We start from the raw sequence: 14568 nt of genomic DNA, 5'->3' as shown, positions 1-14568 counted from the left end.
TCTTGAATAAAAAACACATTGACTGAAGCGGCACGAAAATGGCTGACATGTAATGCATTCTGACCGCTTCGAAATATTACAACTAATAACATTTTTAATCACCAGTATGTGTATGTCATTTCCACATATAAAACGTTAATGGTGGAGTGAAATTACTGTGCTCATTTCACGGATAACTTTCATCGGGGCCTAGAACTTTGAAGCCGTCATAACGTTACAACACATAAAATACACCTGACTTTACACTGTGGTGGCGCTGAAAGAACTACATTTATATAGGCCAAGACTAATTCACTATACCTGTTCATCAGAACAATGTTGATGAATGTTGGTCATCTGATGTTGGTCATCTGAGGTGATTCCGTTGACATCCTGTGTAAACATACAGCCTGTACATAACTGCCACACTTTCAATGCAAATTACACCAAAGATGGAGTACTGTTATTTGTCAGGACAATTACCATTTTCATCATCATTTATTTACTTCATCATCAGTAACTGTTGTCTGTTACATACCAAATACCTGTACTTCATGCCATATGTTAACATGTATGTGTTAACATGGAAAGTAAAGAACTTAAAAATAGCACCACACTCAGATACTCCTAAAATAGATGCAATAATGATTCTTTCTCATTTTTACAAACTTTATCATTGTCACACAATTACGTCATTACAATTTGCCTAGGATCAACCTGTGAAACAATGGATACCAAACCCCCCTTTACTTCATCAGAACAATTATCAGGACAACTGAATATATACCTCTTGCTCATCAGCCTTAGGGTCATTGAGTGTCACAGGGATGTGATCAGTAGCAGCTTCGTCGACAGTCTGTGGAAAGAAGGAAATACACATTACGCATAAATGGAGGCAACAGGCACTAAAGACTAAACAGTTGACTTATGACATTTATGACAGTTTTTCAGAGCCATCAAACAAGTGATGAACACACATGACTCCATGGAACAAACGGGTATATAAATCAGAACTAGTGATGGAAGTGCCCTACTGAATGTTAATATTTTCTCATTTCCCTGTCAATACTATATATACCTTTTCACTTTTGTCGTTTGTGTGAAGATACACCCTAATTGGGTGAGATAAAATAACGCACGAATAACCGAAGAACCAATACTCCAGAAATTCAGAATATGAATAAGAATAGTTATCAGTTAAAACTGAAAAATTGTTACTCGAGTGGTAAAAACATTTCTTACACAGAGTGCATTTCATTTACCCCACAACTGGGAACATACTAGGATATACTAGGAATACCTGTCGTCGCCTCTGTGACTGAAACATTTTCACTCGTTGGACAATTGGTGATTCTGGTATAGATTCTGGAGATGAAATAACGCAAAGTTACTTCAAACACATTGAATATGAATGTAAATATTCATTTGCAACATATACGAAGCTACCTATTTAACTATACCATATTATGTATATCAGTTGCTGTGATATGTTGTGCATATTGTTTACATGTGTACACTTTGAATTCAATTATTTTCGTGAATCGACGTATTTTGAGAAGACATAACGTTAATGCCGTACATTTCAAATTTTAGCCATTTTAAAAGGAGGATTTTACCACAGATGAAATCTTTGCAGCGTTGTCTGAGTTTAGCTCTTTCGCCAATGGTTTCGATCCCAAGTGTTTTGAACTCCTCATCCGTCAAGGAAAGAACTTCTGAAGGACCAACCTTGCGTGAAAAAAAGTATTGAACAAAATATAATTTAAATATATCATCTGAAGCTTTTGATGAGGCGGGTGCAAGCTACTTGCAGTTAACTACTTTTGTAATAACTAAAAGGAAAAGCTAAGTTTAGTTTCAAATATTTGAAGGGCATTTAGAAGTGGAATGCACAAGAAAAGCAAGATTTATGGATGCCAACTTCTTTATTGTGAATAGCACGACGTTTCGAAGTGTATGTTTACTACATCAGTAGGTGAATGGTAGGGAGTATGAGGGGGATGTATACATCTTTGTAGTGGCTCATATATATAGACCCCCCTCATACTCCTACCATTCACCTGATGAAGGAGTAAGCATACACTCCAAACTTATAGTGTTATTCACAATAAAAAGAAGTTAATATCCATAAATCTTGCTTTTTCTTAAGTTTAGTTTGTTATGACAGAAGTTAGTTAAACGCATTTGACTATACGACATCTTGGATAAAGTGACGTGACCACGTCATATCACTACGTTAGTAACAACAGTTTGATATGTATCATACCTAGCATGATTAAAAATACATGCTACAAGACAGTTTCATAGTCAGACATACAGTGTGAAGCTTTCCGTTTGAGAATTGTGACTGCAACAGTACTTTATAATACGGATTTACCTATCTTTAAACAATGCAATTATGTACAGAATATATGTACACCTCACAGGCTACAGCTACACATTTCCACGTAGGTTTTGAGAAGCTGATTGGTTACAGTGTGTTAAAATATCTTTTCTAGTGTTTATCCTTTTCGTTTCCATTTTAATGACTTGAAACCCGTTAGAAATATGGTAATTATTTACCTGTATTGGTTATGTTCATAATTTGGTGAGCTAATGTTGCAACGATTTAAATCTAATGAGAGCAAAACGTGGCACTCACTGGGATGCAGACAAACAAACCCTCCAACATATCTACAACACATTTCGGCTGTGCACACAGGGGTGCGCTTCTCCCGTCCTCCATTCTAATGATCGATAATGATAAACTAAACTCGCTATATTACAAAGCCCTCAAAATAGCCACAAAGACTGGTACCTCTAAATACATCCCCTGACCTCACCCACCTACATATCCAATTAAACAACATTATACAACACATACATTAGACTGTGCACTACAGGACCTCCTTATATCCCACCCGCCCGGCCCTTTCTACGATGCTAAATTCCTTAACATGTCCTATCCCTGAACCACATCATTTTCAATTCCACCCAGCCCCTTTCTACGATGCTTAATTCCTTAATGAAGCAAGTGTAGATTTCACTAGGCTCTGAATATTCCAATTCACTGGGACTCCTTTACAGTTTAATTGAATTTGTTTTAATTAATTTTATATATATTCAGAAATTGAACGTTAGTCTACACATAAATTACCACCACATTAATTTTATAAACATCATTCATTTTTCATATCAGATCGGGATACAAATTCTGTGCACGGATGTGATATTCGACGTTTGCGAGTTAAAAACAACCATTACAGCTACACATTACAGTATAACCTCAATTATCCAGACTCTCTCTCAATGCCAAGGTCACTCAACACACGTTTCACAACATTACCATAAATACCGTACCCTGCCTGGGAAGCCAAACTTGTTGACATTTAGCCTGAAATTTAACCTTTTTTTATTTAGCACGCTCCTTATCTTTTTATCAGCAACAGCTGAACTGTTCTTGATATATAATAAGCCTCAATATACTTTACACAGTTTACCATATATAAATTATACGCTAACTTGGGCTGGTTTATTTCTCCTGGACCGACTTCCCCGCCCTGTTACCTCCAACTTCACTGTTGCCCGTGTAAACTTGTAATTATTTTCAATCTATAAACTATCCCCTCTGAATACCTACTTTTATTTTTATATACATGGATATTCTATTTTTGATTCTTAACTGTGTGTTTTCTATTTCTTTGTGTATTTTTTTAAACACACCCCTATCAATAGGAGCGTTTCGCATGTTGCTGGTTGTTTAGGTTATAGTGCGTTATTTCCCTATTAATATTATGTAGTGAAGGTGCTGATTGTTTGGGGTCCTGTGGTGCTATCTCATTTCTTTATAGTCGTGCTTATGGCAAATGTGTCAATTTATCCCAGTAGAAAAACTGATCCATAAAATACCTAAAGATATTTGCTCATGTAACAGTAATGTGTTTTATCCCGTTAACAGACCTTTTAAAAGTAAACAAACACATTTCGTTCCTGCAGTTGTAGTTGGGTTATTGTTTGGACAATTAACTTAATGCGAGGTAATGCGTTATTTACAAAAATATCATTGAATTTTGAAAGCATGTGTAATTTGTGGTGTCTGCACACGGAGCAGACCTTTAGGTTTGAAACTATGCACATGAAACAGACCTTGTTTCTCCTTTGATGTTTACCGATCTGGTCTTGCAATTAATTGGTGTTTGTTTAGTGGCTTAATGATGAGGTTTCTTAACTGACTAATTAACTCAGTGAATACTGATCAATGAGGTATCATATCTACATTGAACTGTGTTCAAAATGTCACTTGTCACCTACATTGAACCGTGTTCAAAATGACACGTCACTTAATCATAATAATATTACAAGTGTTCACTGGAATACTACTTAAGGGAATGGTAATTTAGCAATGGCATCATTCCCAGCAATGGCAGATGTCCAGCTAGGTCAAACGTTTATACCAACTGCTAGAGGCGGTAGGTATTTATGTGTCAAAAGTCAATACAAATGTACACTGAATGAAGATTAAAACAATATGCAGCAGGAGGCCGGACGCTATGAGTATCACCTTACTATAAAACTGTATAGAAATATTTATACTATTAAATGTCTTACCAAGCGTTACCTTGTTTCTTGCTGCAGACTATACCTTAATCCCCCTTTGTTAACTAATTGACAAAGGGGTCGACCCAGACTCTTTGATGTTGGGAATGTGAGGTGTCCCCGGCAAACCACCCTCAAAGAGAAGAAAATATGTTCGATTGGATGAGAACCTTTTAGCTGTGAAACCACCCTAATGGACTATGCAGATTCTGCTTCCTTCAGCCTTAAGCTGTGCTAGCTTACGTTTATTTGAATTGTACAGAGTTTTACCCATGTAAATAAACGTATAAAAACATATATAACTGATTTCTTTTGTATGTACCAGTCTATAAGCAAAGTAGACTGATAGACCTAACGAGCTGATCACTCAGGTATATAATCTGGATTATCCTGATGAGTTGAGAAGAAACAATATAATTTAAACTGGATGTAGATTACTTGTGAAATGCACATGAAGCAGACCTGATTTTCCCTCGCAAAGATGAAAGGTCTACTTCATGTGCATAAACCGTAATTTGTTTCGATACGTTGGTTGGTTGTAGTTTAACGCTGCACTCAGCAGTATTCCAGCTATATGGCGGCGATGTGTAAATAATCGAGTTTGGACCAGATAATCCAGTAATCAACAGCATGAGCATCGATCTACGCAATTGGGAACCGATGACACGTGTCAGCCAAGTGTGGAGTCTGACCACCCGATCCCGTTAGTCGCCTTTTATGACAATCATGTGTTAATGAAGATCATTTCTACACTGGATATTCACGGGTTCAAGCACATACGTACAACAATAGTAAAGACTTGTTTAACCTCACCTTGTTGGCAATAAAGTTGGTGGTCAAATAACTTAGGTTAAGATCTTTCAAAATCTCTTGCAAATGGCGACAAAGCCTCCATTTGGATTAAGTCATCTGCAGACAAGATGTAATGCGGAATTATGGGAAATATCGCTCTATCGCTTTCTCGCTTTCTCGCTCTATCGCTTTCTCGCCTTGGTATATTGCTTTCTCGCTCTATCGCTTTCTCGCTCTATTGCTTTCTCGCTATAAAGCTTTCTTGCCTTGGTATATCGCTTTCTCGCCATGGCATATCGCTTTCTCGCGTAATGGTATCGCTTTCTCGTCTCGTGCTATCGCTTTCTCGTCTCGTGTTATCGCTTTCTCGTCTCGCGCTATCGGTTTCTCGTCTTGCGCTATCGCTTTCTCGTCTCGTGTTATTGCTTTCTCGTCTCGTGATATCGCTTTCTCGCCTCCGAATTTTAAGGTGAGAAAGCGATGGCCCCAATCAGCCACCATAACTAGAAGGTAATCTATTTAAAATGTACACACCCTTTTCCAAGGTGTGATTCTTTGCCGTCCGTTCAGCGAGTTGCTGCTCGTCCCCTGCCATCACCTGGAAGATAGAGCGTCAGGATGTTCAAAAATAATTAAAAGGTTAACAGTGTCACAAACCAATGGTATCATAGGTCGAAAATGATATCTTCCGTTTACTACAGATGTGTTATGTAAATATATAACGACAAAACCATTTCCATGTAGATGCAATCTCTCTGCCAATTGATTTTACAGACCATAGCATGAACAAGCTGAAAATGGCTTAAGTGCAAGTTCCAGGATAATGTCCATTAGCCCAAATTTGCAACAGTAAACCATTTCATTGTGTCCTTTCGACGTTACTTGGGTGAAACAAGTATTAGAAATGGGAAGGAAAAACAACAACAACAAACAGTAACACATGCATTGCACCCGACATCTATACCTACCATATTGGATTCTAACACTAACCCTAAATCCAAAACCTAAAGCTAAACCCTTCAAAATAATCCATCTTGAATAAAAAACACATTGACTGAAGCGGCACGAAAATGGCTGACATGTAATGCATTCTAACCGCTTCGAAATATACAATGTAAATAATAAACTCCAGTCTCGTTTAATGATGCAATTACTGAATGAAAAAAATCGATATGTTTATTAGTTCCCATTTATAATTCATTTAGTGAACTAGGGACTAATGACACACACAGCCCAGCGGACTGTAACAATGAAGTGAACTAGGGACTAACGACACACACAGCCCAGCGGACTGTAACAATGTAGTGAACTTGGGACTAATGACACACACAGCCCAGCGGACTGTAACAATGAAGTGAACTAGGGAATAATGACACACTCAGTCCAGCGGACTGTAACAATGAAGTGAACTAGGGACTAATGACACACTCAGCCCAGCGGACTGTAATAATGAAGTGAACTAGGGACTAACGACACACTCAGCCCAGCGGACTGTAACAATGTAGTGAACTAGGGACTAACGACACACTCAGCCCAGCGGACTGAATCAATGTAGTGAACTAGGGACTAACGACACACTCAGCCCAGCGGACTGTAACAATGTAGTCCAAGCTGGATCCATTGGCTGACATCACGAGCATCAATCCATACATCTCGGATACAGTGACATGTATCAACCAAGTCACCACATTTGAAAAACCATTAAGCAGCCAATTTCTACAAACATAGATTGCTGAAGACCGGTTCTAACCCAATTCATCACAACACTACGAGATTGGACTGCTGAGCACCAATTCTAACCTGGTTCATCACAGGGTTACAAGTATGGGATACTGAACACCAGTTCTACACTAGGTTATTGCAGGGTCACAAGCATGGACTGTAGAAGATTGATCCAGAATCTCTGCAGGAGTAGGTACTATCAGTGAGTATCAAAGAGGAACAATAATAAGAGACGGTAATATATGTCACTCTGATACTCACTCTTTGGGAGCTGGGCTCTCTCTCCGTGATCTGCTTTTCTTCTTGTCGGGAGATCTGTAACCATGGTAACATATTCTCAGGTTGTACAATCACTACATTACACAATGGAATTTTTTGCCATACAAAACATTTTTGTCACCATGGTAACTGTGAAGACAAGTCTGATAAGAGCCAATTTGGACCAATTGCTTGTAACCTTATCACCATTTCCATCTCTCTTGATCAGTGTGCGAAACAGTTTCCAAATTTTGCGAGCCAGTTGGGCTAGCTATGCCTGAAAGTTACTATCCCACAACATAATTCACTATCCCAAAACTTGAGTGAAGAAACAGCTTTCATAATTAAGTTGCTAACAATGATGAACATTTTTATCAGGCCCCAATCTTTGATGATTTAAAAGTGTATTATAACTTAACAAGTCAGAGAAAGTGATATATTTACAAAATGACTCCATGAAAATTCACTAGCCAGTCGGGCCAGTGACTGTGGAGATTTACTGTCCCGACTGGATTTTTACTAGCCATGGGCTAGCGGGCCTTCAGCTATTTCGCACACTGCTCTTAATACTGGCTTAGAGCAGAATTTATTACATGTTTTGATTTACCTAGCAGTCAATAGTGCTCTTTGTAAGGGTCGGGCATAAATCCAGTTCATCTTCATTAAAAACATATCCTTATGCTTGCCAATGGACACCAATCACAGTTCACCCCAAAAAGACCTATCACTTGACCAATCAGAGTATGGCTTACTAGATCAAAGAAGTGAAAGTCTGAATCTGTTTATAACATAATTGAGACATTTGTTTAAACAATTTGCAAATAGTAGTCTCAAATGAAACTTGTCAGTTGGAGACAAGTGACATAGAGCTTGAGAGAGCAGCTTTTTCATAATCACATTGGTGTGTCAAAGTTCAAAAAATCACTCTAATGTGACCTGTTCTGAAGCGATGTGCTTACATTTTAGTGTAGACGTAGCAACAACTAAGATACGATTTTAATGAGATTGATCTAGCTGAAATGTTGGCCCTTTCAAATAAGTCCTGACAGACTACAAATGAAGGAGTTTCTGAGAGCTGTCATGTTATAGACAAACATCTTCCTGAGTAATCAGGCTCAGGGAGCAAATTCCTTATTTTATGGAGACTTATGCCACAAGACAAAAGAACTGATTTCATCACTTGTTGTACTTGTTGATGAGTGAGTGAGTATAGTTTTATGCCTCTTTTAGCAATATTCCAGCAATATCACTGCCAGGGACATAAGTAAAGGGCTTCAAACATTGTACCCATGTGGGAAACGAACGAATGCTTTAACCACTAGACTACCCCACCACCCCTAATCGTAGGTGAGCAGCAGTGTTTGTTTCAGTGGCTATGATGGATAATTTTCAGAGAGTTTGACATGATCTGAACAGGACTTAATATTTATCCTAGTCCCAATAGCAACCATAGCTTTGTTTTATCATACTAGGATGGTGACATGGTATATATGATATGGACACCATGAGATCAGAGGTTGACACCATTCTGTTGTCATCACTGAATCTGGTCCTGACCAACCCATTCACGATAAAACAATATTCACTCATTTCAGAAGAGTTTAACAGTGTTTTTTTTCATAAAGTTGACCTTGATAAATGTTTCATTCAATTACAGAAACATACTCCCCCTGACTGAAAGGTTCTGAGAATAAATATCGTCTCTGACGAACCTTGATCTCCTTCCTCTGCTTCTTGACCTTGATCTGCGACTTCTACCTCGCGAATCTGACCTTGACCTCCGACCTCTACTTCTGGAATCAGACCTTGACCTCCGACCTCTGCTTCTGGAATTTGACCTGGATCTTCTCCTGGTATGTCTGTCTCTACTTCTTGACCTGTATCTGTCTCTGTTTCTCTCTGGACTCCACGACCTTATTAAAATAAGTCGTGTAAAGGATTTGTGAATTGATTTATTGTGCTATCAAGAAGAAACGTAGGTGCATATTAACATACCTGAAACGAGGGTAATTCTTTTACCACAATACGATTTGATGCTACTTTTAACAACATTCCAGCAAATTCATGGCCAGGAACATCTGTTACACACTCACATAAGCTTGATTCGTTGATGTAAGGGAAGTGCGGCAGAAATCATATTTTAAATGCATGATTACATTTAGTATACTCACTAAATATGTTATTCATTGATTCAGCAAATTGAAAATGCCTAATATTCCACTCATGAATGAAACGTTTGTTTACCGAAGCTATTTGCAATCATCACCCATTCATGTACCCACAAAATGTGACGTCACCTTGTTTCGTGGATTACATAGTTGGTTACTTTATATCACTTTGTACGACAGCCCATTGCAGTAAGTATTGACACCTATGAATGCAGACGACGAAATGTGAGAAGGTTGGTGCTAACTGTACCTTTTTCACTTGACATTTTGTAAAAATAAATTTTTTAATTGTTGGCATTAGTGACCATGGGCTATTTATCTCAGTGCTGACCAATTAGATTTAGTGTACTTACATGTAATGCAGAGATTCAGGACACTTTGTGTCAGCGAGGCAAGGCACTGTATGTACATCAAAAGGGCCGCTTCATGATATCAAACGAGACTTAATTTACGAGAAAGCATGATAATTACCGCCATCCACAATTCAAGGTTACGGTTGTGTACATTGTACCCTTGAGATATTCAGTAAGGGGCAGTGGTGTGCACATTTAAACTTGTGCTATAATCTTATAGGCATATTGTTATGAATGAGAGTGGTTTTTTTGTAATTTGTAATATCATTGATTATATGGGTCACAATGTTTCAAGTTTTGAGTGTGGAGTGTGGGTTTGGGCTTGCATCCCGCATCATATATGTTCAATGGCAATAGTATTTGTAGCGGCACGCCTTTTTGATAGCACTTTGGAGTTGCTTCCCTTGGCTGGCTTTATTTTGTTTTGACCTTTCAGGTCTTGTCATGTCTTGTGTTTACGATGGCTTTTGTGAACGTTCCAAGAGGATAATGATGGAGCCTAGCTTGCTAGAATGCTCAATAACCGTGTAAGAGTTATATGAAGGCTGGTTGTTGTGTTGTGCGACACAGGACTTTTCACATGACTGGATTTATACACATCTGTCTGCCAGTTTCAAATGTAAGACTTTGATAGTTTGTTTTATTTTGACATTTAATTAACAATACTTTGAATGTAAATTAAATACAGTAATATACTCGTAACTCTCCATTTCTTAAAAATAACAGACCTCGGTTCCATTCTTATTCAGGAATGGAGAGTTACTCAGATATTACCCTCCAGGGCTCCAGATAACTTTTGGGAGTCTGGGTGTACTTACACCTCAAATTGCAAGTGGAGATGAACTGAGAATTTTGAAGGAGTACTGACATGTTTTGTGTGAGCGAGTTGGTGATGTGGTTTGTTATTTATAATATTCAACAAATTGTCAGCTATTTAACCTTATATGTTAGATGTACAAAGGTATTTATGTGCATACATGACACATTTGAAATCTTATAGTAAGTCGTACTTCATTGATTTTTAGGCGTACATTACGCCTGTATGCCCATTATCTGTAGCCCTGCCTCTGCAGAATGATTTAGAAAGATCTAGAAAGAAATTATTCTAGAATCATCTGGAGAGGTAGATAAGGGGAGTTAACTCTTGCCTCATCTCACATTACATCTCAAGTTAGCAGAAGACAAACAATGTGTGTGACGATCATATATCCTGCCTGAGCCTGCAACAGGGGTTGCTGTTGCTGAGAGGTGAATGTTATCATCATTGTCGTTCTTGCTACAATCGCTGTTCTGGTATCAAATTTGATCTTGTACTGCCATAGTGATAGCCTTGAATTGATTTGAGAAATTAGTATATTTTAGAATACAACTGCTACTTACAGCACATTTGTTGTTTGCCAGTTTCATGCATAGTTCGGGGCAGTGGGGTAGCCTAGTGGTTAAAGCCTTTGCTTGTCATGCCGAAGACCCGGGTTCGATTCCCCACATGGGTACAATGTTTGAAGCCCATTTCTGGTGTCCCCCATCGTGATATTGCTGGAATAGTGCTAAAAGCGCCGTAAGACCAAACTCACTCCTCACAGTTCTCTTACGGACTGATTCCTGGTTAAGTATTTAGTTTCAAAATGGGAATCAACACGTAACACAGCTTAAGTTAAATGATGGGCAACAGACAAATAGAAGCAAGTTGGAACTCACCTGAACAGCAGTCTCAGTAAACAATTTTCCTTATAAATATGATGTCCACTCACAGTGTTAAAATACACTGGATTTAAATATTTTGAATGACCTAAGGCAACAACTATCATCCAATGTGACTTATAACTGGATCAAGTAACAGTACTGCGATGCACTGAACATTTAATAAACTATTATTGTCTTGGTACTAACCTCTTTCTATCCCTGCTTCTTGACCTCCGACCTCTACTTCTCGACCTTGACCTTCTTAAAGCACGGTCTCTTGATCGACTGCGAGATCTTTTCTTGTGCTTCGTCTTCTTCGACTTTTTATGCTTACTGGAGTATCTGCTGCTTCCACTGCTGGCCGATCTGTACACAAGCAGATGACGAATATATTACTCTATGGCCATTCATTGATCGAGCGATAAGAAATTAAACTGCCTTTGAAATGCATGCTAGTATGCTGGCCCTTGACTACAAAATTGGCTGAGGACAAGTAAGATTCGAGTGTCCATGTTGACAGTAGTCCTTACTGACAAGCAGTATATGAGTACCACAGTTCTCAACCAGTTCTCAATGCTTCATTTATGCTACAAATTTGGATTCAAGCTGGATTAGAAGTGAACTCCAAGCAACACTGAAAGGTGGTTTCCACTTGTAATCTGAGCAGGTCTTTTTTATTTTGTTTGTTGTTTCACACTGCACTCAGCAATATTCCAGCGATATCTGATTTACAGACAATCCAGTGATCAACAGCATAACCATCGACTTACTCAATTGATACAATGACATGTGTCAAACCAAGTCAGCGAGCCTGACCACCTGATCCCATTAGTCACCTCTTACAACAAGCATGGGTTTCTGAAGAGCAGTTCTAACCCGGATATTCATGGGTAAACCTGGTCCATTTTCTAAAATGGTGTAAACAAACTGCCTAGATTGAAACACTGAAAACTTGTGTCCAGTTCGGTATTTTATGTGTATGATTTTGTGAAATATTTTCGTGCATATTGCTGTTGAAAATGGGGTGTCATTGCTTAAATTTCACTGGTGAAATCACAACTTTTGTTTCTTGAAACTGCTTAATGTTTTCCTTCACTAAACTTCTTGAAACATAACCTTTGCTATAGCATTGATGTTCACTGTTACCTTTCTGAAAAACCCATATGAACTATTTCCTTCCCCAATTTTGTCACAGCACCACTCATCATCTTTACAATGGATATAATAAATACATTATTATTATCATTATTATTAAAACCAGCAGTGACGAGCCAGTGCAACATCCAGGGAACCTGGGTGGGTTTCATTTTCCCCCTAGACTTTAATGTTTATTGTATGGCTGCCCAACACAATATTTCAGAAGCCCACACAGTCTGACAAGTCCATGAGCAAACAAGAAATAATGATGATGATGATGATGATGACGATGATGATGAAGATATTGAGGATATACTCAACCTTGATCTGGACCTAGACTTTCTCCTCTTCTTTTTCTTTGATTTCTTCAGATCATAATCATCATCACTATCAGAATAACGTCCCATTTTTGCCAAGATAGCACCTGTTGAATATACTGGAACAATGAAATGGATATTAGGCTGCAAAACACCTGCCATGACAAACTGCATACATCACGAAGCAGACAACAATTCTTTCTGGAGGCTGGATATAGGAAGGCGTTTCCTATTCTTGCGGTACTTACGGATATCGGCTGAAAAAATAACATAAACAATTCTTATCGTATGAATGCTTGGCGTTATTAAATGAAGGGCCTTCTCCTCTAACATCTGCATCTATCAGCTGCCAGATCCATCAGGTGAATTACCACTCGTGAGCCCGGTGATAAACAATGCCATCCGCCATTGACGAAATGAGGCTTCTCCTATTCTCGTGGTATAACGAGGAATTAACGTTATTGAGTGTATGTAAGAGTCATCCTGCCGGAAAGGGCGGGAAAAAGTAATGATATGTCCAAGTTGGTATAAACTGCCCAATATTCGTGACACTGCAAGATTTTGATCATTCACCGACTTGGTCCACTTCCTAGTTACCAGTCGGTGATGTAAACAACCGCTAAGTGTCACGCATCGGCGATTTCGGCAGAAAACGTATTTACCGCGAGAATAGGAAACCCGCGAGAATAGGAGACGGACCTATACACTAAAGGAGATTAGTACCATTAACAGATTTCTATAAACTGTCACTATTGATCATGTTGATTATTACTAGGCTATTGAATTCACATGTGAAGTGCATCGAAATTTAAAAGTAATCATAACCCAATGATGTGTAGCCCCATAGAATTAGTGTTGGAGTCTGAAACAGGAATTGGGAAAGACTTCCGCCCGTATCCCCTTAAATTACCATTTTGCTTGTGTCTGTATGCACAATGTCATTATAACTTATGTTATGTCTTCTAGTCAAATCATATAACCAAATCATATTTTCCTCATCGTTAAAATTTAGGGGTGATACGGGCGGAAGTCATACCGAGTGAAGTTGACAGCCATGTGTTGATCCACATACCCAACACTCAGACACTGACAATCTTGGGCGGCATTATATGAATATATCCATTTATTTTTCCGTATTTATTTAATTATACTAGCAAAACTACGCTATAAACACATGTATTTCTTTAAAACATTACCAGAGGTGTGGTTTTACCTTGTTTTAATCGGTCCGCATATCTTTCCTCGTGCCTTCGTTTGTTGATACCCACTCGCAGAGTGTGTGCAATAGAGTTATCTCCCGTGGCGTCGCGGAACAAATTTAGAGTCGCTTATACCACAGCAAAGAGACTTTCCGAAGATTCCTTATCATTCACCAAAGGATCGTGTGATCATTGTAGCTGGAATGATAGAATGTAAGTTACATATGTTCCTTTGCTTGATATTACGGATGCTTTGGGAGAGTTGCTTTGCTATGATGTAAGCGATACTAAAGGTAGTATTTTTATGTCACAAATATGTCATCGTATCCCAATATTGCCTAGATCGATGCTCATGCAGTTGATCACTGGATTGTGTGGTCTAGAC

The 14568-nt window shown here is 38.5% G+C and overlaps 1 protein-coding gene and 2 long non-coding RNA genes across 3 annotated transcripts; all 3 read right to left on the bottom strand.

The window, feature by feature from the left end:
* Positions 1–198: 198 nt before the first annotated feature.
* LOC124288824 lies at positions 199–1106 on the bottom strand. The gene is made up of 3 exons (XR_006901531.1): positions 1058–1106; positions 767–835; positions 199–372 (listed from the first exon to the last, which is right to left on the bottom strand). It is a non-coding gene; the product is annotated as an uncharacterized LOC124288824 (long non-coding RNA).
* Positions 1107–1115: 9 nt separating this feature from the next.
* On the bottom strand, positions 1116–5945 carry LOC124288823. Its single transcript, XR_006901530.1, has 3 exons — positions 5881–5945; positions 1596–1707; positions 1116–1344 (listed from the first exon to the last, which is right to left on the bottom strand). It is a non-coding gene; the product is annotated as an uncharacterized LOC124288823 (long non-coding RNA).
* A 1362-nt stretch (positions 5946–7307) lies between these two features.
* Positions 7308–14298, bottom strand: LOC124288821 (serine/threonine-protein kinase fray2-like). Its single transcript, XM_046725376.1, has 6 exons — positions 14198–14298; positions 12989–13103; positions 11738–11896; positions 10933–10936; positions 9039–9241; positions 7308–7383 (listed from the first exon to the last, which is right to left on the bottom strand). Exons 2-6 carry the CDS (start codon positions 13072–13074, stop codon positions 7326–7328), a joined length of 510 nt encoding a protein of 169 aa, XP_046581332.1. The 5' UTR covers positions 13075–13103; positions 14198–14298; the 3' UTR covers positions 7308–7325.
* Between the last annotated feature and the right edge of the window lie 270 nt (positions 14299–14568).

This window comes from Haliotis rubra, unplaced genomic scaffold (genome assembly GCF_003918875.1).
Source record: "Haliotis rubra isolate DU_JTF1 unplaced genomic scaffold, ASM391887v1 Scf426, whole genome shotgun sequence".
Classification (NCBI taxonomy): Eukaryota; Metazoa; Mollusca; class Gastropoda; order Lepetellida; family Haliotidae; genus Haliotis; species Haliotis rubra.
Note: the sequence above shows the minus strand (reverse complement) of the source record. Positions and strands in the feature narration are given on the sequence as shown.